General features: G+C 40.3%; 2 protein-coding genes across 2 annotated transcripts; one reads left to right on the top strand and one right to left on the bottom strand.

Moving 5' to 3' along the window:
- The first annotated feature begins 12,502 nt into the window (after positions 1-12,502).
- LOC104099229 (U1 small nuclear ribonucleoprotein C-like) lies at positions 12,503-19,066 on the top strand. Its single transcript, XM_009606153.4, has 5 exons — positions 12,503-12,649; positions 12,749-12,791; positions 15,384-15,425; positions 15,500-15,749; positions 18,570-19,066. Exons 1-5 carry the CDS (start codon positions 12,642-12,644, stop codon positions 18,815-18,817), a joined length of 591 nt encoding a protein of 196 aa, XP_009604448.1. The 5' UTR covers positions 12,503-12,641; the 3' UTR covers positions 18,818-19,066.
- Positions 19,067-19,416: 350 nt separating this feature from the next.
- On the bottom strand, positions 19,417-24,431 carry LOC104099230 (uncharacterized). The gene is made up of 4 exons (XM_009606154.4): positions 24,317-24,431; positions 21,343-22,364; positions 21,141-21,260; positions 19,417-21,053 (listed from the first exon to the last, which is right to left on the bottom strand). Exons 2-4 carry the CDS (start codon positions 22,354-22,356, stop codon positions 20,106-20,108), a joined length of 2,082 nt encoding a protein of 693 aa, XP_009604449.1. The 5' UTR covers positions 22,357-22,364; positions 24,317-24,431; the 3' UTR covers positions 19,417-20,105.
- Between the last annotated feature and the right edge of the window lie 331 nt (positions 24,432-24,762).

Genomic DNA, 24,762 nt, shown 5'->3' with positions numbered 1-24,762 from the left:
GTTACTTGGAAAGGTATGCTTCACTCTCTATAAAGAATTGTTTCCCTTACAGAAAATTTGCACTTGAGTTTCTTCGGTCCTTGGCTCCTTATCATATCACTTCCTTCCAAAGACACATACGTGTCAAATTATTCTAAATTCCTATAAAATCAATTGAGAGATCAAAGAGTCTTTCAGAACTTCTATTTGAGAGCACATTAAAAGATTTCTGAGTGATCCATTGTATCTTGAGAGTAGTACGTCATTTTGCTATATGCATCTAATAGCAAAATCTAATCTGAAGTTAACGCCTTCCATTATGTATGGGCAAAAAATTCCAATTTATGTGTTTGACCCGGTCAACGGCGATAAAGCCTTTGAAGGCTGTGACGAGTCAGCCTGACCCCAAAAGGTCGAGGTCAGGTGAGAAAGATAAATCGCAGTCGAGGTCGAAATGGCTTAGTAGAAGACAAGGACTAGGGCGAGCACCCGTTTTCAATACGGAGTGACAACCAGCTTAGGATTTAGATTCCTTAGGGAATATTCTAATGGATATTCTTTTCTGTTGTACTACCTAGGATTTTGTGACCCATGTATCCTTATAAATAGGAAGAGATGTAGTTTAAGAAAGGGATCATACCTTTTTTGTAAAGAATATCATTGATAGTCTCTGTGCAAGATTCTCTCTTTATTGAATAGAAACAAAGCCTAACTTTAAACTTCCTTTTTCTTCTATCTCTCGCTTACCATCCAACAAGAATCAAAATATTCAACTGCTTATCACCATCGATCATTGTCAGAAAACATCTTTGAAGATCTTACCTTTGTCGGTGAACTTTGTTTCATTTATTATTCAAAAGCCATTTATTATCATTTATTTCTATTATTTACATTTTTAAGCTTTTATTGTTCATCATTGTTCCTAGATAATCTTTTCAAATATTACATAGTGAATACTCACCCCAAAAGTGCTAGATCTGCTACTGAATATTGATATTGACTATGATTAACCCTAGTTTTCTATAAATCTAATTATATAAAAACCTAGATCTAATTTTTGGGTCATACAGTTTGGCGTCATATGTAGAGATTGTATAGTCAAACAATCAGTTTTCATTCAGATCTGCATTATTCGATAACTTGTTAACCTAACATACTATAGAGCTATCCTTTTTTCTTCGCATACAGAGATACCATGGCAGGTAACTAGGGAAATATCGATCAAGGAAAGGGAACAAAAGGGGTGGACAACGTTCCACTCAACCTTATGAGTGCCATCGATGAAGGGTGCGAAACTCAAGATGAAGAAGTAATCCTCATGACATCCCCCAGGTTAGGGAAGTCGCTGACACCCTTCTGTAGCACAACCAAACCAAACAGAAAATAGGCTTCCACATTCGCGGAGGAAGGAGCACCACCCACTATGAAAAAGCTCATAGAGGCTTGGCTAACCGACACTTTGGTCAGCGTGATGAGCAAGCAGGCCCCGTGTACGACCGAGGAAACCCTAAGGATCCCTACAACACAGCATAAGAATGGACGAGAGGATTAACCGAACCCTCCTACTTCAGGTAATACTCATGCAAGCTGACAGTTCAGGTGACAACGTCCACGCCGATGTGTTAAAGAGAATGGAAGAAATGGAGAACGAGAACAGGGCACTCAAGGAACATATGAAGGATCACCAAGAACGGGTAGACAAGATACCATATGCACCCAAATTATTACCAAAACGAGACGCAGACAGGTTCGTGGAACAGTCGTACAGGGAAGAAGCAGCTGATCCCGAGGACCATGTGACCCATTACGTCACTGCAGTGAAAGGCAATGACCTCACCAAGGAACAAATATCCTCTATCTTGTTGAAAAGGTTCGGTGAAAACCTCACAGAAGGGGAGTTGACATGGTATTCGCAGCTGCTAGCCTATTCCAACGAAACATTCGAAGAGATGGCGGACAAGTTCATAACGGCGCATGTCGGGGCCAAGAAATATGAAACAAGGGTAAATGATATCTTCACCATCAGACAATCCCTAGGGAAAGGACTGAGGGACTTCTTAGCTCGATTTAAAACGGTGAGAATGACCTTACCAAATGTCTTCGAAGGGATGGCTGTAGCAGCCTTCCAAAACGGGCTGAACAGAGAAGGTTTAAAGGCGACCGGAAAGCTACTGAGCCGATTGATGAAGTATCCACCAGCTACCTGGGACGAGATCCACAATGCATATTGTGCCGAGGTCAGGGTAGATGACGAAGACCTCAATGGGCCAACCCAACGACTCATCTCAGTGCAATCCGAACCCAGGAGGGAATGTAAGGACGACACACGGAGAGACCCTCCAATGCCGCGATCAGGCAGAGATCAGCATCAACCTTATATCAGGCCACTCGTCCCCAACTTTTGCCGTGAAGATGGCCGCTCTAAGCCAAGATCAGACGTCCACATAAACAACTGAAGTATGGTCCCCTTACTATCCGCTCATAATTTTTGTGTGTCACCTACAGAGGAGGTCTATGCACTCGAGAAGCTCGGACCAAAGGTGAAATGGCCACCAAAGATAAGGTCCGTCCCAAGCACCAAGAAGTCAGATGCCTTCTGTGAGTTCCACCAAGACCGTGGACACAAGATAAAAGACAGCCACGCTCTAAGGTTAGAAGTGGCGAACCTGCTGCAACAAGGACACCTCAAAGAGTTGCTCAGTTGACAAAGGCAATAACACCTTAGCAAAGGGACGAGAACGTCCAGGCCCGCCAAGCCGCCTTATCCCGCTCGCACCATCAACATGATTATTGGGGGCAGTGACGACGCCTCCATCAACGACATCAAGTTCATCGCCACTCACAAACTCAAGAGATGGATCACTTATGAACAGTATGATGGCCTCGAAGAGAGTATCATCTTCGATGAGTCAGATGCCGACAATTTGACTTTCCCTTACAATGACACATTTGCCATCACTTTACAAATTCTTGATACTCATGTTAGGAGAATTACGGTGGACGACAGAAGTAGAGCATGCATTATTTATCCACGTGTCCTCATACACATGCGCCTTGAGGATAAGATAGTGTCGCACTGCATTACACTAACCGGTTTTAACAATGCAGTTGAACGAACTTTGGGCGAGATCACACTCCCCATCCTCACTAGCGGGGTGATGCTGGAGACCACGTTCCATATGATGGATCAGAACATAGCATACAACGCTATCGTAGGTCGACCACCCCATGAGGGCAGTCCCCTCCAACCTATACTAAGTGATCAAGTTCTTAACCCTCTGGGAAATATTCAATATACGAGGGAAACAACACATATCCCGAGAATACTATCGGATCGCCCTGGATAGTGGAACTACTCAACAAAAGAAAGAAAAATATAAGGAAACATAGCAATCAGCAGGGTCGAGGTCCCTACAGGTCGAAGCCAAGGACACCATTACGGATCCGAAAATGGTCGAAGCTGCAGGATCGACCATAAAGGATCTCGATCTCATCCAGCTAGATCAAAGCGACCCTAGAAAAAAGGCCTACATCGGTTGCAAACTCAAAGACCCAGGTAAATTTAGTCAATTCTTAGTAGCTAACGTAGATTTGTTTGCCTTTAGACATGCAGATATGCCAGGCATCCCCAAAAATATAGCCACACACATGTTAAATGTCGACCCTACCACCCTCAGTAAGGCAAGTTCGGCGAAAGTTCAACCCCACCATCATCGAGGCCGTCCAAGAGGAAGTGTAGAAATTGTTGGCCAATGGCTCTATTAGGGAGTCAAAGTACCCCAAGTGGATTTCTAACGCAGTAATGATAAAAAGAAGAATGGGAAGTGGAGAATGTGCGTGGACTTCACCGATCTGAAGAAAGCTTATCCGAAGGATTCATTCACATTATCGCACATCGATCAACTTATCGATGCCATAACTGGACATGAGCTTCTGAGCTTCCTGGACGCTTACTCAGGCTACAACCAGATACTCATGGAAGAAGATGAACAGGAAAAAACTACATTCATCACTCATAGGGGAACGTACTGCTACAAGGTCATGCCATTCAGGTTGAAGAGTGTGGGGGCTACCTATCAAAGGCTGGTAACAAAGATGTTCAAAGATCAGCTCGGCAAGACCATAAAGGTATACATTGATGACATGTTGGTTAAATCCTTAAGGGCCGAGGATCACATCGACCATCAGAAGGAAGCATTCGAGATATTGAGGAAATACGAAATGAAACTGAACCCCATGAAATGCGCATTTGGCGTGACTTGGGGTAAGTTTATGGGTTTCCTCGTATCACAGCGTGTAATCGAGGTCAACCTAGATCATATTAAGGCTATCGACCGGATATCGGAACACCTAACCACCAAGAAACAAATTCAAAGACTGACGGGTCGAATCACCGCCCTATCCAAATTCATCTCGAGGTCGTCCGACAGGTGCCATAGGTTCTTCAACGTACTAAAAAGGATAACGGCCTTGAATGGACGCCCAAATGTATACAAGCGCTAAAGGAACTCAAGGAATACCTGTCATCGCCACTCTTGCTCTCTAAGCCCGAGCCTAGGAAATGTCTCATCATCTACCTTAGTGTTTCAGAAGTAGCAGTAAGTGCAGTCCTGGTTCGAGAAGAAAAAATACGCAATCTCCAATTTATTATATCAGTAAAACACTTTTCGACACCGAGACGAGGTATCCTCACCTCGAGAAACTGGCCCTGGCCCTTGTCGTAGCTTCAAGAAAGCTCAGGCCATACTTCCAGTGCCATCCAATCTCGATCGTCACCATGTTTACTTTAAGGAGCATATTGCACAAAGTCAAGCTGTCGGGGAGGCTGGCCAAATGGGAAATTAAATTAAGTAAGCGCGACATCACTTACAAGCCTCTCACAACGATAAAATCACAAATGCTCGCTGACTTTGTTGCGGACTTTAGTGCCAAGGTAATGCACGAGGCTGAGAAGGAAGCCACTAGAGCTTCTCACGTGACTCAAGACCTCTGGGTCCTGCATAATGACGGTGCATCCAATGCATGCGGATACAGACTAGGACTCGTGCTCGAAATCCCCAATGGCGAAGTTGTTCGCCAATCTATAAGGTGCCTAGATATGACTAACAATGAGACCGAGTATGAGGCCGTAATTACAGGATTGAGGCTAGCACTCGAATATGGGGAGAGACACCTAAGGCTACGTTGTAACTCCCAACTCGTCGTCAACCAAGTTATTGGGACTTTCCAGATCAAAGAGCAAAGGTTGCAGAAGTACCTGTCTCAGATATGAAAACTGTTACCCAAGTGTGATGAATGCCAGCTCGATCAGATTCCACAAACTCAAAACGTCGAGACGGACGGCCTCGCAAAATTAGTCATCGTAACAAAAAGCATAACTCCCAGGAAATGAGCGTGGTAAATCTCATCAGCTCAGCCCTAGATCACGTCGAGGTAAAATCTGTAAACCTAACCTGGGACTGGCGCAACTGCATTATAAACCCAATTGCAGGGCAGTACTTTCCCAAATGATAAAAAGGAAACCAGGAAGTTGAGAATACAAGCGACAAGGTACAACCTCCTTAGCAACAAGTTGTAAAAGAGAACATACGGTGGCCCCTTAGAAAAGTTCTTGGGACCAAACCAGACTCAATGCATCCTCAAGAAAGTCCACGAAGGCCATTGCGATAGTCACTCCAGTGATCGAGCACTTGTTAGGTGCCTCATACGGGCATGATACTATTCGCCCACCATGAAGAAAGACGCCTTGGAATTCGTAAATAAGTGTGAATAATGCCAAAAGTACGCCCCAATAATCCACCAAGCGGGCGAACACCTCCATTGCGTCATTTTGCCACGGTCGTTTATCAAATGGGAGATGGACATTGTGGGACCGCTTTCGCCGGGACAAGGTAATGTTAAATTCCTTTTAGTTTTGACTGACTACTTCTCTAAATGGGTGGAAGCAGGCGCATTCGTCCAAATTCTCGAACAAGAAATGATCACCTTCATATGGAAGAAGATCATATGCCGATTTGGCCCGCCTAAAGAAATAAGCTGTGACAACGACCCAATTCACGGGAAGAAAAACCACCAAGTTTTTTGAAAAATGGAACATTAAAAGGATACTCTCGACCCCTTACCACCCAGCGGGCAACAGGTAAGCAAAATCCTCCAACAAATCAATATTGAACATCATGTAGAAGAGACTCAAAGATGCTAAGGAACTATGGCCGGAGACAATCCTAGGAGTGTTGTGGGCACATAGGACGACCCTAAAAACAAGCACAGGAGAAGCACCTTACTCCTTAATCTATGGGACTGAAGCATTCATATCAGTTGAAGCAGGATAACCCATCCTAAGATACACCAACAGGAGCTGCAACGACAATGACAATAATAGAAAACAAGACCTCGATGAAGTCGAAGAGACATAGCGTATATAAGAATGGCCGCATAAAAACAAAAAGCAGAATGCTACTACAACAGAAAGGCCAAGGTATGGTTACTCAAGATTGGGGACTATGTGTTGAAAGCCAAAACCCAATCAGGAAGAGATCCTCAAGAAAGGAAATTAGAAGCCAATTGGGACGGACCATACAAAATCATAGGCAAGGCAGACAAGGGTTCATTCCAACTAAAGACATTGGAAGGAAAGCTCTTACCAAACAATTGGAACATCCGCCACCTCAAGTACTTCAACTTCTGAAAAATAAGAAATGCCCCGTAAGTTGTACTCTTTTTCCCTCACTCAAGTTTTGTCCCAACAGGATTTTCTCAAGGAGGTTTTTAACGAGGCAACGAACGAGACATTTTGAGTTGAAGTAAGCAAGAACAACCATATTTCATTGCCCGACTTCTTAAGAATCTCCGAGTCGAACAATGAAGGGACTAAATATATCGGGATTGGGACTGGAATGCCAGCTAGCACCCAAAACTTGTAATTTTCTCCAAAAATGCCTCAGGGCGAAATGATTTAATTGATATAATGCTGTTGAAATAAATAAGATACTCGTTTATTGAAACTGCTCTCCTAAGTCTCCCAACTAAGAGGTATGATTCGAATAACTCGAACAAAACTCCTCGGCCCTCAACCACATCTCAACTTAGAGATACACTCGACTAGTTCAAACAAAACCCTTTGGCCCATGGCCACATCTTAACTAAGATGTAGGTTCGACCAGCTCAAACAAAACCCTTCAGCCCCTAGATACATATTAAATAAGAGGTAGGTTCGACCAGTTCAAACAAAACCCTTCGGCCCTTGGCCATGTCTTAATTTAAAGGTACATTTGACTAGCTCGAACAAAACCCTTCGGCCCCAGGCCATGTTTAACCAAAGAAGAAGTATTTTCGACCAGCTCAAACAAAATCCCCTCGGCCTATGGCCACATCACTCATACATAAAAGGCATGCACTTAATCCGCTTGAGTAGAACTCCTCAGCCCCATGACCATCGCAACCCAAAAGGCAATAGCAAAGGAGAGATGCGCAGAAGTAAATCACACAATCACAAAAAAAAAATGCAAAGATAAAATATGTACGTATGAAACAAAAGCTAACTTTTATATTCAGATAAGGGTCTTCAAGAAGGTGCATGAAAACGCCAGCAAAAAAAAAGGACAAAGTATAAAGTACAAAAGCTAAATGAAAACAAAAACATAATATCTAATGATCATCACCGCCTTGATCTCCATTATCCCCCTCAACCCGGCTGTAAGCAGAGTCGCTCCAGGCACTATCTTCAAGCTGGTTGAAGCCTCCCTCATCATCGTCCTCTGCATCAGGCTGAGGCGTGTCGGGGTTGTAACCGCAGGCTAGCCGAGCTCCACAAGCTTTAGCTCGAGCTTCATCTAAATCTATCTCAAAGACGAAAATTGTCTAACCCAATTCTCAAACCACCTCTACTCGGGCGTCATCAAGGATCCATTCCTCGTACTACTCCCATGGAATGGACGAAACTCAGAGGCATGATAAATGGAGGGACGTTTGAGCAGTTTAGCATTCTCGCCCTCCACATCAGAAATCCACTCTTGCAGCTCGGTGTTCTCTTTCTCCAACTTACCAATTCTCTCCTCGAGCCTAGTCTCCTTAGCTTCAGTTGTCGACCGAACATTGTCCCGATCAGCATGAATGCTTTTATTCGCCAACTCTAAAAGAGCAGCCCTTTTTCGAGTTTCCCTTCAGGCGGACTCCGCTTTCTCTATCAGCTGCTGCTTACTAGGACCTCCCCCTTGAGCCCGTACACTTCAAACTGGCGCTCATCCAACTAATCTTGCAGTTGATCAACCCGACTCTAGAGGTCACGGCACTGGGCTTCTACGCCACTGCTCAGCTCGAGAGCCTCCTCTTTTTACTTCAACGCCCCCTCGAGAGAGCTGAACTGCTCCACATACGCGAGCAACTCCTCGTCCTTCTTTCTCAGTTCCTCCCTCAGGGCAGGCACATCGCCCCCTCACGGAGCCGCGTCTTAGCCTCCTTATATCGCCTTCTGAACTCCTATTTACTTCGACCGTATTTCTAGTAGACCTCCTTCCGCCTTTTCTCTCTCTGCACGCTCTCAATCTCCAGGATAACTGTCTACAAGTAAGAGGAAAAAGAGTAAGTAAGTAAAAACTCGAAAGCGAGCCAACACAAAAAATAAGAAGAAGAGAAAAGAAGTAAATGAAATGATTTACCCTAAGAGCAAGGCCAGCGATGCTCTTGGAAAGAGTACTATCACTCAGCTCTTCGAGAGTCCCGTGCTCGACATCAAAGCAGAAGGAGCTAAACGTCTGAACCACGTCCTCAGTGTTCTTGAGCAAATCATAATTTTCTAGGATCGTGATAGTCTGTGATCCCCCCTCCACTCTGACTTCAATATGAGTTGTCCCACTGTTAATCATCTCGTGATCTTTAGGGTCGAGGTCGGAATCAGATTCATCGCCAAAAAGCTCAGCTCGATCCTCGACCTGCTCGGTGTGCATCTTGTCTTTCCTCTTGTCATCAGGGGAAGCTTCCCGAGTTGGTCCAAAAGTCGAAGTCTCCCCATATCCGGGACGTACGGGACATCATCAACAACATTCACAACTGCCTCATCCCCGTCGAGTAGAAGGGAAGCAGCAACATCGAATCCCTCCAACCTAGGCATCTCTGAGGCCATCCCTACACCTCCACCGGCCAATGTCACCACAATATCTTGCACCACGACCTGGGGAGAGACTTCTGATAGTTCAACCGCCACTGGTACACCAGCTCCCCCATCTACAACCTTCCTTTTTGTGGGCCTCAGGTCCACGTCACGTAGAGAAACCTCCTCGTCTTCAACACATAAGGGAGCCAAAGGAAGAATGGGCATATCTGACAAAATGGGGGCAGGAGTACTGGAAGCAACACCCCTACTTCTCCTGAAAGAAGGCGTCGACGCCAAGTTCCTTTTAGTAACTTCCTTGGCGGGGCCTGGAAAGAAATATAAAAGTGAGCATAATAAAATTGGTGATTACAAGCACAACACCATCTAAAAATGATGTTACATTTCGGAGGGGGAGCCAGTTTGTACTTCTGCCAAAAGCTCGACAATTCACGGATCCCCGCAGTGCAAGGAAGGACCCGCCTGACCTAGTCAGTGAGGTGCGTCACCAATGGAGGCTCTGAGTAGTAGCTGCAAAAAGATAAAAGTTATTCCACAGAGTTAAAACGCACAATCGTATGAAGAAATGCAGACAAGAAAAAACACTTACGAGCGTGGTTCCAAGCCTCTAGAAAGTCTGTGGTGTCGGCCACAAAGAACTCAGTCTTGACGAAAAAGAAGTCGGGCCAAAATTGTCGACTACCCTTTTCATCCGTCTTGACGACCAGGGATTTACTTCCACGGTGGCGAATGTTCAACATCATCCCACGATAAAAAGTAGGCATGAACAAATGTACGGGATATCGTAGAGTGATCTCGACATTGGCCAACTCTATGAATTTGGATAATGTCTTGACCACCTTGTAAACTAAGGGCGCAAGTTGGAGCGGGCAGACCTGGTAGTGGTGGCAAAACTTCTCCACCAAATGGGGAAAAGGAAGAGAGTAGCTAATGGTGAAAGGGTACGCGTAAAGGGCGCAGTAACTTGGACGGTGGGTGTACATTTCGTCCTTGCCCGCGGGTACGAGCTCTACTTGGTCAGCAATGCAGAACTTAGCCTTTAACTCCGCCAAGCATTTAACCATTAAAGAAGATCAGAAACCCTCTTCCATCGCCTCCGGCTGCAAGTCTGGTTTCGCGTCGGGGTTGCGAGGAATAATTTCTTCTACTAAGGGAAGAACATATGCTTCAACAGCGGTGGAGGCGTCGGGAGGCCACAACCACCACTGGATAGCCTGAATCTCTTCATTCGCGCTAGAAACTTCCCCACCACGAACATCAGAAGGCGAGTTAGACATGATTGTGAAATTCAGGGAATTTATGAAGGGAAAAAGCTGAGAAAATGGAGGAAAACTTTAGGAATGATGAGCAGAGAAGGAAAGTTTGAGAGGGATATGAAGAAAACTTAAGCAATGGAAGTAAAGAAAGAGTTTGAATTGCGGTGATCATCCTTCTTTTTAAAGGAGGGACCTTGGGATTCGAAGCGACTCGTCATGATTACAGCCACAGGTGAAATGGCAGAATCAATCCTCAAGCTACACGTGTCCTGACGCGACGCATCGGAAACCGACGTCATCATGACGAATGACATCCCATCCCATCTACGTCAAATTTATTTCCGAAGATCGCCCGGGTAAATCAAGGCGACAAGAGTTCGAAATATGCAGACTGCCTCTGACGACGACCACGACCATTGATATCCGCTTATCAAGCCCGTCAAGGAGGACGACCTCGGCAAGCGGAGGGACTAACTGTATGGGCAAAAAACTTCATTTATGTGTTTGACCCGGTCAGCGGTGATAAAGCCTTTGAAGGTTGTGATGAGTCAGTCTGACCCCAAAATGTCGAGGTCAGGCGAGAAAGATGAATCATAGTCGAGGTCAAAATGGCTTAGTAGAAGACAAGGACAAGGGCGAGCACCCGCTTTCGGTACGAATGACGACCAACTTAGGATTTAGATTCCCTATATAATATTCTAATGAATATTCTTTTCTGTTGTACTACCTAGAATTTTGTGTCCCGTGTATCCTTATGAATAGGAAGAGATGTAGTTCAAGAAAGGGATCATACCTTTTTTGTAAAGAATATCATTGACATTCTCTATGCAAGATTATCTCTTTATTGAATAGAAATAATGACTAACTTTATATTTCCTTTTTCTACTATCACTCGCTCTCGATCCAAGAAAAATCGGAATATTCAATTGCTTGTCACCATCCATCATTGTCAGAAAATATCTTTGAAGATCTCACCCTTATCGAGTAAAATTTATCTCATTTATTATTCAAAAGCCATTTATTATCATTTATTGCTATTATTTACATTTATAAGCTTTTATTGCTCATCATTGTTCCTAGATAATCTTTTCGTACTCACCCAAAAAGTGCTAGATTCGCTACTGAATATTGATATTGACTATGATTAACCCTATTTTTCTATAAATCTAATTGTATAAAAATGTAGATCTAATTTTTAGGTCATACACGCCGCGTGCCTCGAACTGGTTTTTTTCATATTGAAAACTCTTATTATATCTTTTATTGTTAATAGTGTGTTTTAAATATTGTTGCCTTTTGTTCTTATGAGTGTTACTATTCTAATATTTTTCCAACAATTTAAGAGTTGATAATTCAAGAATAACTAGAGTAAAACTTTAAAAATTGAGTGGTTTATCTTGAAGGAATGCAATGGTTACTCAGTGGTTGGCAATTATTTTTAAAACATGGTTGGCAAACTCTATATCCAAATTTATGCAGATGGGGAATTTGAATATTCAAGCGCAATTTTATCTCTGCTGGAATTTGAATCATGGTCTCCAAGATTTTTCATCACTTGATTAACCATTATATCACACCCTTAAATGGATAAACAAAAAATATCATAAAAGTGGTAGGACAATTTATCGACTGTACATATTTTAAATTTATAAATTACCCAATTTTTGATTAAATAAATCAAGCATCCAACAAGGAATAAGGGTTTTATCATTTTATGCATACTGTACATGTGTAATCCATTTATGAATCTAGTTAAATCTTCTTTTCCTAAAGTTTTCATTAAATCGAAAAAGCTAGAGTTTGTCAAATATTTGTCCTAGATCCAAAGGATTTTCAGTACACTTGGACCAAAATTGCTTAGAAGTAAGGGTGTTTACTGTTTGGTACTAGTCGATTTTCCTAACATGAAAGTAAATTAATTAAGTCAGTTTGATTCGAATTTTTTTTTTTTTCTCTTTAAACAAAATCAAACTATATCGGTTTTTAAAATTAAAAATCAAAATCAAAACCTTAAGATGTAAGTTTTTTTTTTTAAAATTTTCGGTTTGGTTTAGTTCTTCAATTTTCCCTTCACACCTCGGAGTCGGAGCATATTTCAGGGACTATTTTAAACATATCCCAAACCCAAGGGATGTTTTTGTCATTTCCCTTGAACCTGATATTTCCAGTTTTCCACTTATATGCTGTGACACTTTAACCCCTAAACCAACTTTAGCTGTCTTAGGGCTCAGTTCCGAGCGAAGTTATTCAAGAACCTCACTTTTTCTTGAAGGGATTTTCGCTCTTTTGTATACAAAATGCCTCGGTATTTTTAATTTAAGTCAATAAATGTGATTATTTTGTATAATTTCTTCACTCCATTTTCCTTAATTTGATGCCCCTTTTTCTCTCCTTTTATTCTCAGGTATTACTGTGACTACTGTGATACCTACTTGACCCATGATTCTGTAAGTTTCACTTAATCATATTTTAATAATCTTTGGTGAATTTTTTTAATACTATGTTGAAATACAAGATTCTTTTGTTGGGCACTTGTTCTTAGTTAGGTTTGTAACTCATGATGTGTTCTTGATTTGCTTATTGGGGTCTAAATGCAGTCACCCTTTTTGTATTGAGCTTTCTTAGATCACGCGTAATAACATTAGGGGCAGAACTAGGAATTCATATAAGGGGATTCAAAAAACAAAATCCAGTGTCACACCTAAGATTAATATCTATGGCCTAAAGAAAATCCAAGCCGAGGCAAAAATAGTATTCCCTCTGATTTAATTTATGTGACGTAGTTTGATAGATGAAGATGTTGCCCATAGGATTAAAATCGGATGGTTGAAATGGGAAGTGCTACTGGGGTGTTATATGATTGAAGGATGCCTTCTAAGGTGAAAGGTAAGTTCTATATAGTAACTATACGACCAACAATGTTATATGGCAGTGAATGTTAGGTTGCTAAAGTTCAACATATCCACAAGTAAGTGTTGCAGAGATGTGAATGTTAAGATGAATATGTGGCCATATAAGATTAGATAAGATTAAAATTGATCACATCCGCCAAAAGGTGCAAATGCTTACACATTGAGGATATAATCAGAGAAGGTCGCTTGAGATGGTCTGGTTATGTCCTACGCCAGCCTACAGATACACCGGTCGTAGGTGTGAAACTATAGTGGGAAAAGGTATTAAAAGAGGATGGTGTAGTCCTAAATTCACATAGAAATAAGTTATCTTGAAAAACTTACAAATCCTTGGAATCAATAAAGACTTAGCTAAAGATAGGGCACAATAAAAGAGAAAAATCCATATAGGTTACACCTACTAGTTTTTTTTTTTTTTAAAGAGGTAACAACGATTATACCTACTAGTTAGGAATAGGTTCTAAAATTGGTAGAGGACTTTTAATATTATTATTATTATTATTATTATTATTATTACTACTACTACTACTACTACTATTATATATAAATAAACTTTTTTACTCGCACTTTTATTTTATTTTGATAACGAGAATGATATGAGTTGAGCTTAGAAATGAATGAAGATTAATATTGCCGATCCCAACTTGTTTGGAACTGAGGCTTAGTTGCTGTTGTAGTTTGACTCCGACAGAGTTTAAGGGAAAAAAAACTTTTGAAACTTGCCTTAAAAGTTTAAAGGGTAAAGGTTTGGGAGGTCCTATCATTTGTGTGGTTATAAAAGTTTCTATTAAGAGCAAATGGATAAAATGAAAAGCTTAAAGTTATAGACATATGTCATTCTTTTCTTTTTAGATGAAATAGAAATATGTCATTCTTTTTGGAACGAAATAATTAAGAGAGTGTCGAATAAATTGAAACGGAGGGAGCAGGTTATTTCTTCCTATATGTCCGAGCCTTGGTGGATAGAGTTTAACTAGTGGATGGTATCTATGCTAGTAGGAGGTAGCAGGTATCCCATGAAATTAGTCGAGGTACGAGAAAACTGGCTCTGATACCTTGGTTATCAACAAAAGAATCTGTGGCCTAAAGAAATTGTTGAACCCCCTTTGCCACAACACTAGAATGTTCCTTTATGTTAAAGGGATTCAAAAATTTATATATCACAAAAAAGAAATATATTTTTGCCCTAATGGCATAGTATAATTTTAAGGGAATTCAATTGAACCCCTTTGCTTGAACCTGACTCCGCCCTATGTAACATCAACTTGTTCGATCACGTAATCTTTATTGTTCTTTCTGCTTTAAGGGTGTGTAAAGACATAAAGTGTTATTCATGTGAATTCTTTCTTGGAACATGTTAAGCTTGAAATTATTTTGTAGATTGCTCTTTGGTGTTTGGAGTACTAAGGTCATAATAGTATGTTGGAGATGGAGTAAGGGGGTGATCTTTTGGTAATAAATTTCAATATTAAAGTCAAGAGTGCCTAGAAAGATTTGCAATCTCTCGGAAATCATGTAAGCTTAGCGAAAATAGGGCATAATGGAACAAAATATCTTATATAAGCGATATTAATTAGTTGGAAATATGTTTCAGTCATGTAAGTACATTTGCTTCAAGTCCTAGACCTATACTTTCTAGGAGTCTTTAGTCATGACAGATTTATAGTCCGGTAGAAAATATAGAGAACTTCTAGTTCTTTTGGTGTCTTTTTTTCCTTTTTTTGGGCATGAGATGAGGGTAAATGGAGAGACATGGTCAGTGAGGATTCATATAGCCTAAGACAACTTGAATTTGGGATTTAGGTGTAGTTGGTTTTGATGAAATTGTGGTAAGTGAATTGAGGTAAAAAGAAGAGTTAAGATTTTCCTATTTTGGTGAAAAGTAGCTTGTAGGAAAATATTTGGAAGCAGCCAAACTTTGGAATAAAAACAGTTTACTAGAGAACGTTCAAATGAGACACAAGCTTATCCTATGCGTAATATTTTTATAGAAGTACATTTGAGTTGATTGCTAGTTTCTTGTGTTACTACTCTTCGTTGGAGTTTTTACAGAAACAAGATTGTGTATTGATACATTTGTTCTGTACCTTCAACTTTTAACACCACCTTTTGTCTTGTTATTTTCAGCCTTCTGTGAGAAAGCAGCATAATGCAGGCTACAAACACAAGGTATTATTTCTATTTTCCTTGGAGGTTAGGCAAATTATCGCATATAACTAAGTCTCACATCATTATACTGTCAGGGAAATGTTCGAACTTACTATCAACAATTTGAGGCACAATTGAACCAGAGTTTAATTGACCAAAAAGTCAAGGAGCATCTAGGTGCCTTTAGACCAGTTGGCCTCCCTTTTCCCCAGCTAAGGCCCGGTCTTCCTGTTCTTCCGACTCCTCAGATGCCCATGGGAGGTAATCCTCAAATGCCAGGCGGTTCCCAATGGGTTCCTGGTATGCGGCCTCCTGTGCTTCCAAGGCCCATGCCTGGTGTTCCAGGTATCAACACGATTATAAAACTCTAACAGGACCTTGTTGTTTTACATACGTCTTGAAGATATTTTGTGTTATATTAGGCACTCCATCAAGCTCTAAATATGGTCGTTGACTGCGCGATGATTTTCAAGCTTACTTTTTGTTGGGGGGTTAACTCCTAGACTGATGTTGTCTATATATGTAGGTTTAAGATTCTACGACAAATAACCCCCCACAATAACGGGGAAATCCCCGTGGTCACACTATTAGCTTTTCAAAAAGGATTGTAGTTCTTTCTTATCTGGTTTGGAAATTTTGTATGTGAACACTTTGGCATTAGTTTCTTCCAAAATATGTAGGTTCAACTCCATCAACTGCACCATCTATTGAACAAGTGGGTTCACTCAATCAATAACATCACGTATCTATATAATATTATTGGAATAAAATGTACCCCAATAGTGCGAAAAAGTATGAGGATTCATATTGCCGTTACTAATCAGTTAATCATTAAGGCTAGTTAAGTTGGCAATGGTTCTTATTAAATAAAGGAAATGAGAAAAAAAACAATTTGACAATAGATCTGTTAGGAACAAGGGTTGCCTGGTCTCAAGTGTTTAAATTGTTCAGGAAATGGGTTGATGGCGCAGTTGGCTAGCTCGTTAGTCTTGTAGCTTCTGAGTTATCCCGCGGTCGGAAGTTCAAGCCTTTCTCACCCCATCAAATTTTCAATAAAATTTTACCTTGTAAAAAAGGTGTTTAAATCATTGAGGATATTGTTTATTCTGTCAAAGCTACACCATAATATTTGGTGTTCCCTTAATCGGGAGTAAATGAGTTATTTGGGCAAAGAATACAAATTTTATCTTGGGCTGTTATCACTAGTTTTGAACAACTGCAAATGATTCATCACAAAAGGAACAAAAAGGCAGAATGGCCTAAATGGCACTTATACTTGTGTCACTTTGTCATGCCGGTCCTCCTACTTCACTTTTTTTCATCCAGACACTTTAACTTATTCAAAATCTATATTTTAAACCCCTCTGACCGTTGACCAAGCACATGTGGCAAAATAATGGTTGAGCTGGACAAAGTGGGGGTAATTCACACGGATAATGAGCGTGAATTTGAACATTTTGAACCAGAAATAATTAAAATAAGAAGAAAAAATTATTAAAATAAGAATAAAAAATAAATAAGTAAAAAAAAAAGAAAAAACCAAAACCCCTTCCCTTTTCGTTCCCCCCGTACGCTTCTCCCCTCCTCCTTTCTGGTTGTGAACATCTCCCCTACCCGCCCCACCCCCAAATCCAGATAACAGATCCTTCCTATTATCGGCATAGATCACCATAACATTAGCAGATTCTCATATATTTACATCTCAAAAAGCAAAAACAAACTCAATCATTATTCAAGTCAATCTTCAACAAAGATCCAGGTTCAAGATTCAGTTTGATTCTCTTCCGGTTCATCAAAAATTGGATCATTTGCATGAATAGCCACTTTCTTGGCCTGACTAATTTCATCATTTGAGTAAAAAAATATCTAAATGACTATTCATCGGCGGAATAGTGAGACAGAGAAGGGAGATGAGAATGGAGAAGGGATATGAAATGAACAAGGAAGAAGAAATCTGTGAATTTGAGGGAAGAGAGGAGATGAAGGCACTGATTTTCTTTTTCTTTTTCTTTAAGGAAATAGTATATAATAAGTGTTTTTAGTAGATAAAATATAAAAAATGACGTGGAATATGATGTGTCATCCACGTCAAGCAAGTGAGATACACACACGGTCAGAGGGGTTTAAAATATAGATTTTGAACAAGTTAAAGTGTCTGGATGAAAAAAAGTGAAGTAGGAGGACCGTCATGACAAAGTGGCACAAGTATAGGTGCCATTTAGGCTATTCTGCCGGAGCAAAAAAGTATCAACGAAAATATGTTGTTGCATCTAGTTCTGGAGTGCAGCCTGAGATATATCAATCAGCTACATTTCAGTCGTTAATTAGTTGGGGTTGCTTTATATTTAGAGGGTTCATCACAGTTTGACTATGTTTTGGCATGCAGTTAATCTACCATAACTGTAACAGCTCAGCCCACTAGTGATATTGTCCGTTTATGGCCTAGGCATGCACGCCTTTAAAACACGTTACTATGGTCTAAGACCTATTTACTTATATACCCAACATCTCTCCCGTATTTTATTGATGTGGGATTCGCTCAGGGTGTTACATACACCTCCCCTTAAGGACTCAGCGTCCTCGCTGAGGTTTGCCCCACCACCGTTCAAGGTTGCATGCGGAGTGGCTCTGATACTATATGTAACAGCCCAACCCACTAGTGTTATTCTCCGTTTTGGGCCTAGGCCCGCACGGTTTTAAAACGCGTCACTAGGGTCTCCGGCCTATTTACTTATATGCCCAACATCTCTCTCGTGTTTTGTCGATGTGGGATTCACCTAGGGTGTTACAATAATTCCTCCTTTATCGAGGAATGATGTGATAACTCATGTTCTCCAACGGCTTCATTGTTTTGGGAGGAAATAGCGACTAGATCTTTTTGACATTTTCCTTTAAAGAGCAGAATTGATTAATTCAGTTGAATTTCCTTTGGGTTATTTCAGATTTACTTATATTTGCATGTCCTGTAGATGATATCTTCTACATTATTGTTTATGTAGCCGCTCAGATTCTGATTGTTTTGAATGATTATGATGAATAATAGAAAGAGAGTCATGCTGTAGTTTCTGAAAGCTTGCATATTGGTGTTGCCTTGAGAAGTTTCCCCCAATTATTATTCGATCATAGACCTTTACAAATTATAGGATCTTCGTTTGATCTTTCCAGGTTATGCACCTCCACCGATGCCTCAGATGTTGGCACCTCCCGGTGCTCCTATGCCTGGTCAAGTCAATAATATGCAACGGCCTGGCGCACCACCAGGTGCAATTCCAGGAAGTGTGGGAATGCCTGCTTCTACTGGTGGCCCTCCAATGTTTGCACCTCCTGTGTATCAAGGAAGTACCACTGTGCCAGCGAACGGAGGAGGTGATAGTTCCAGTATCAATGCCCAAGCTTTAGACTCTAATCAATAGGCTGGTCTATGTACATAAAAGCCAGATGCTATTCTCCTGAAGCTATTCTTAATCTGGTTTCAGACATGTTTTGATTTTTTCTGTTGTGGTGTTAAGTGCCTAGATCATGATATGTTTAGGTGTAAGGTTCTTAGAAAGACATTTCATTTACTCGGGGAAAGTTTTGCTATCAAAATTGATTCTACCTGCATGGTATTTGTTAGTTCAATATCACTGATTTTAAATGTCATGAACTTGATGATGTTTCTATTTTCTTCTCAAGGAACAAGCATTGAAGGTATTTTAATGGACGACGTAGTTATAAGCAGAAGTAGTTTTTATGCATAGTTGAGGAAAAGATAGTTTCTTGGTCATAGTTTCATTTGCAGAAATACTATTTGTTTGAAGTTACATTAGTCTAGGATTTCTTGGTATTGTTTTCTTACTACCTCTTAAGCTTGTATGAATAAATTCACAGTAGCTTTTCTTAGGACTTTAGCGAACTGCTGTAACTGTAACTTTAAAATTAAATTCCATCAACACCTCTTAAAGGAAAAAAAAAAACCATCCAAAAGAATCGCACTAACTGGAGAAAAGTATCAAAGATGAATCCTTCGAGCTGTTCAACAACAGACTTAAATTTTCAAATAAAATTGAAACAGTCGCGCACAGGCAAACGACTATGGTATTACCTTTAAGAATCAGATGCTCCACTAGAAACAGAGTTTTGTACATAGGAAACAAAAAAAAAGAGGAAAATTTGAATCCAAGATTGATTTCATGGCCCATCATCTTCAGTTTGAAGAAGAGATGCACCGCATCTTGCAAATTGAGTGCGACCGAGGCACCGTGAAACGAAGCGAGAGAACTGGAGCTATGCCGAGACTCGATTTGAAAATGGGATTCATATCAGCGACTTGACCTTTCTGGGTAAATCTTTCACAAAATAAGCAGCTGCTGCACTGGCAGTCTGGCACACGCCACTGCCCATAAATATTTACAGAGTTGTATACAAGTTAAAGGAACCTAGTGCATCAAAACTTGCTCCTGTGACAAAAGTTACAGTTTAAAGTGACTCCCATCAGAATCCTGAAATTCTAGTTCAAGCATTGCAAGATTATGAACAAACATCAAATTGTCCGAAGGAAAGCCAATGAATCCAGTCTTCCTTTTTGTCTCACTAACTGAATATAAAAACTAAAGACTGCCCCATCAGCCTGGATATTTTGGAAGCCATCAGGGTTATTTCCCAACTTTACAGGAAGGAAATGTGAAATACATTACGGGATGGATGTTTTGCAGCAGAGTTTCAGCGGCGTGATGCAGAAGGGCCAGCAAAAGGATACTGAGATAAGACTGACGATGATTTTCCAGGTTCATATCTAGGATGCTGATACATATGGCCGTGATTTGATAGCACATGAGGAGCATTTGGTGGATAAGATCTTTCATTTTCAGCAAGCAACCTTCCTGGATGGCCTCTGGTGTCACCCACATAGTTGGAAGCACTAGCAAACGACTGTCGGCCTGTCAACGGCAACCCTCCAGGTGCTATCGTTGCCCTTGGCATAGAAAGATACCGGTTCACAAGTGAGGTGGTACTCTCATCGTAAGGATTAACATTTTTTAGTAAACTATGATCGACAGCTGCGGCCACTGTATTACTACTTGCTACAGCAGGGGCAACAGTAACAGGTTGCCCATGGAAACTCTTGAGGCCGTAACCACGGTATTCCCTTTCACTTGGAAAGACAGGATCAGAGTAGACATGTCCACTCCGCGCAAAAGCTGCATCACCTCTTACACTAGCAGGTTCCCTCAGGAGCTGCGGCATTCCTTGTTCAGATCCATAATGATCCAATTTAGGGTTAACATGGATTGCGGAAGTAGAGGGCTGCAGATGTTTAGCCTGTTGAAGACCATAGTGATCCAATTTATGGTTAACATGTACTGCAGAAGTGGAAGGCTGCAGATGTTTTGCCTGTTGAAGACCATAGCTTCTGTAATCTTTCTCAGTAAGAAAATTAGGATGATGGGAAACCTCTCTAGGCATGACAAAGTGGTCTGCAAACTGCTGTCTTTGATGATCATGCGGTGAGAAATTCCGCGCAGGTTTACTACTGTTGTAATGCGCTCCATATAAAGGTGGTGCTGCTCCGCTCTGATTAACTGGCTGAGCCACAGGATCCTGGACTACAGGTATGAGAGCTGGATCCAGCAATGGTGTAGGTCTAAACAGCTCCATCAACTTCTCTACCTGCTCAAGGAAAATTCAGGCCAAAATACTGACATCAAAATTTAGGAAAATAGTGAAGAACTACTAATCAGGGAGGTCGCTCGGTACCTGCATAACTGTCAGCTCAGTCTTAAACTTGTGTGTCCTTTCATCATAATTGTCTTTAATTGCGTTCTTGAACACCTTCTCTGGTAATGGAATGCAGCCCTTGTGAATCTTAAAAGGAACCTGTTGGATGACCTATCATCAATAAAAACACCTGACAGATTGGAAGAAGATGAAATCATAAGATAAGAACAGTATAGTTGACCTGAGCAGGGAAGCCCCCACCAAATGCTGCTGGTTCAAGTCTCATTCCACCAGCAGAAGATGCCTCATAAACACCATACATGAGCTTAAGATCAAAATCAAAGAGAAAAATCTTAAGACCAGGTTTGACTCCCATCACAACGTCTTGCTTGCTTGCTTGAACACCCATCACACGATATCTGAAACAATCTGCTTTGGTTTTTGCATTGCACATGAAAATCATTCCACCAAGACTATTTAATGTTTTTGCATCCTTATTGTTCACCTCTTCGCTTCCTCCATTTAAACCAAGGCTGCTCTTAATTTTTTCATCCTTATTCACCTCTCCACATCTTCCACTTATATTTTCCATTTCTTTGTTCCCCGGATTCTTATTCTGAGACCCATTAGCATCTTTTCCACCAACATGATTTCCTTCGTTGCCATCTTTTGCCTTCTGGTCTTTGTTTCTGGCTTGCACTTGTGGCCTGATCTCAGCTTCTTTGGTTTGTGCAGAGTTTAAGTGGGAGAACTTTTTTACAAGTTTACGTTTAGCCTTCACATCTTTTCCACCGGCATGATTTCCTTCATTGCCATATTTTGCCTTCTTGTCTTTCTTTCTGGCTTGCACTTGCGGACTGATCTCAGCTTCTTCAGTTTGTGCAGAGTCTAAGTGAGAGAACTTTTTCACAAGTTTACGTTTAGCCTTCAGTGCCTTGGGTGTTTTCTCTTCAGCAACTACACTTTTAGAACTAGATTCAGCAGCATTATTGCTCTGCTCAGAGTTTAAGTGAGAGAACTTTTTCACAAGTTTACGTTCAGCATTCAGTGCCTTGGGAGTTTTCTCTTCAGCAACTACACTTTTAGAACTAGATTCAACAGCATTATTGCTCTGCTCAGAGTTTAAGTGAGAGAACTTTTTCACAAGTTTACGTTTAGCCTTCAGTGCCTTGGGAGTTTTCTTTTCAGTAACTACACTTTTATAACTAGATTCAGCAGCATTATTGCTCTGCTTCTTGTTTTTCGTTGGAGCCATGGAATTTCCTGTCAAAATCGCAAAAACAATCAAATCCTCCCAATCTATCAGAAGCCACAAAGAGGAGTATGGACACAAGGTTTACATGCTGGGTAGTGCATCTCTTTCAGTTATAGAGTTCATCCAAAGTTCATTACCCTTATGCATGAATTACAAGTAGCAGAAAGAAAACACGACTAACAGGAAAGAGCATTCATACACAGCTATGTACACTTGCTTAACTACAAGTTCATGTCAATCAGGATAAACTGTCAAATAACCTAGCCATAAAATTTAAAAAAAGAAAGTCCCTTAAATTTTTTGTTCAACCAATAAGCCTCACATGTCATGATACATCAATCTACTACTCTTTTGCCCTTCTCCTGCAAAGCTCAGTATAATACCTAATCCTTTCATAATCCATACGTAACTAATTTTTGCATTACAATCCCAGTGTTACTAATCCATGAATAAAATATCTCTAGACCTATGAACCCTAAATGTGAGTGAATAACCACTTCCCATTATTTAGTCATGTCAACTTATACATCTTGCTTACACCTGCAATGCAAGGGAAACAAAAGAATAAATCCCCTCTAACAGAATTTATTCCCCTTGCATTGAAAAGAAAAGGGTTTCATCCCTGCTACAGAGTTGGACATCAACACCTATGCAACAAAAATAATGATTTTTATTTGCAATTTTGTTATAAGCACTATTATTGACGAGAGAGGGATCGCCTAGTGGTAAGGACCCTCCAACCATTAGATTGGGGATTCAAGCAGTTGATGGAGCAATGTGAGAAAAGACGCCGTTGGGCTACACGATAGGGGACTAGTATGGGGTTTCCCATGCCAAAAGATCCATAAGCACTACTCTCTCTTCCCAATTTATGTGGCACATTTTCCTTTTTAGTATGTCTAAAAAAGAATGTCACCTTTTTATATTTAGGAATAATTTAATTTTAAAATTCCTATTGTACCCTTTGTGAGATGGTTTATAGCCACACAAATGACTGAGGCTAGTTTCAGACCACAAATTGTAAAAGTCTTTCTTTCTTAAACTTCGTACCCAGTCAAATAGTGCCACATAAATTGGGATAGAAAGTATTATTTTCTCAACAAGCAATCTTCCATCTTTATATCAAAACAAAAAGCTATAAGAAATTCAAATAACACGGGTAAAATTAATATCATCTTGCAGAATAAAAAAACTAGTTTTGTAGTGTTGTAGCACAGTCCCCACTAATTACTACTATAATATTTGTTTTGGTCAAGTCCATACTAGTTACTACTCTAGTAGACAATCTATTACTCCCTCTGTCCCAATTTATGTGATGTACTTTCCTTTTTTAGTTTTTTATATTTAAAAACAATTTAATTTTCTTAAACTCCATGCTCAGTCAAATACTATCCCATAAAATGAGGGAATACTAATTACTGAAGATATTAATCATCAAGTTCTCTAACATACCACACTATATGTATATAACGTACTTAAAGCAACTGATTACAATTTGAAACAGTTAGAAACTTTTTTTCCTTTGGTTGATGACAATGGTGTCCAAGCTTCGATTATTCCACCAGGTTCCTGCTACCGCATAAATACGAGGCAGATGAGAATAAATCACCTAGTATTTTTATACTCTCTTTTTTTCTCCATACATTCATCAATCAACTACACTTCAATTCGAACCAGTTACAATCTAATATATGAATCATTCGTATCAAATTCCTTCCAATCCAGGCTCATTTATAACAGGGGAAGGAAATTGAACGCTACTTTTTGCGGAGGAAAAATCACAAATTATTATAACAAAATCGAAATAGATACTTTAATTAATGCAGTATGAGCAAATAAGAAGAGAATTGAACTTAATTCCAAATTATTATACTATTAAGAAACCATCGAAAAGAGGAATTAGGGTTTTGTTGTCAAATCTGGAAGTTAATTCATAAGTGAGAGAAAAATAGAAACTTACGAGTTTAATTCAGAGTTCGCCGGAGAGTCGCCGGCGAAAGAGAAGGAGAGAAGAATAGTATGTAACCGAGGGAAATGGTGGTTGTTCCAATCGACAAGGCCACTAAATGGACTATGAAAGGATATAAGAGTAAGAACATGGAGCGGGCCGGATCCATAATCGATTGGGCTTGTCAATTTAGAATCGTAAAAAACAGAAATAGCCCGATATATAACTGATAATTGAAAAATAAACACAATTTCAAAAGTAATCGAAATTTAGTCATTTTTTCATGTAAATATAAATTTGAAAAAAACGCCCTTACAAATCCGGAAAAATTCTAGCATAATATGCTAGAGTTCGAATTTTTTACATATAAGATTCCAGCATAATGTGTTGGAATTTCATAATGTGTTGGAGTAAATATGCTGAAAGTTTTTATGCAGGAGCTCCATAATCTAGCATAT

The sequence above is a fragment of the Nicotiana tomentosiformis genome, chromosome 2 (assembly GCF_000390325.3).
Source record: "Nicotiana tomentosiformis chromosome 2, ASM39032v3, whole genome shotgun sequence".
NCBI classification, from domain to species: domain Eukaryota; kingdom Viridiplantae; phylum Streptophyta; class Magnoliopsida; order Solanales; family Solanaceae; genus Nicotiana; species Nicotiana tomentosiformis.
This window is presented reverse-complemented; position numbering and strand designations above follow the sequence as displayed.

What these genes read in the sequence shown, in the direction of transcription:
- LOC104099230 (XM_009606154.4), bottom strand. Translation starts at nt 22,356, where the DNA reads ATGGCTCCAACGAAAAACAAGAAGCAGAGCAATAATGCTGCTGAATCT. An exon ending in GTGGGGGCTTCCCTGCTCAG is followed by an intron (nt 21,261 to 21,342) that starts GTCAACTATACT and finishes GTCATCCAACAG; the next exon opens with GTTCCTTTTAAGATTCACAA. An exon ending in CTGAGCTGACAGTTATGCAG is followed by an intron (nt 21,054 to 21,140) that starts GTACCGAGCGAC and finishes TTCCTTGAGCAG; the next exon opens with GTAGAGAAGTTGATGGAGCT.
- LOC104099229 (XM_009606153.4), top strand. An exon ending in CCTACTTGACCCATGATTCT is followed by an intron (nt 12,792 to 15,383) that starts GTAAGTTTCACT and finishes TGTTATTTTCAG; the next exon opens with CCTTCTGTGAGAAAGCAGCA. An exon ending in GCCCATGCCTGGTGTTCCAG is followed by an intron (nt 15,750 to 18,569) that starts GTATCAACACGA and finishes TGATCTTTCCAG; the next exon opens with GTTATGCACCTCCACCGATG.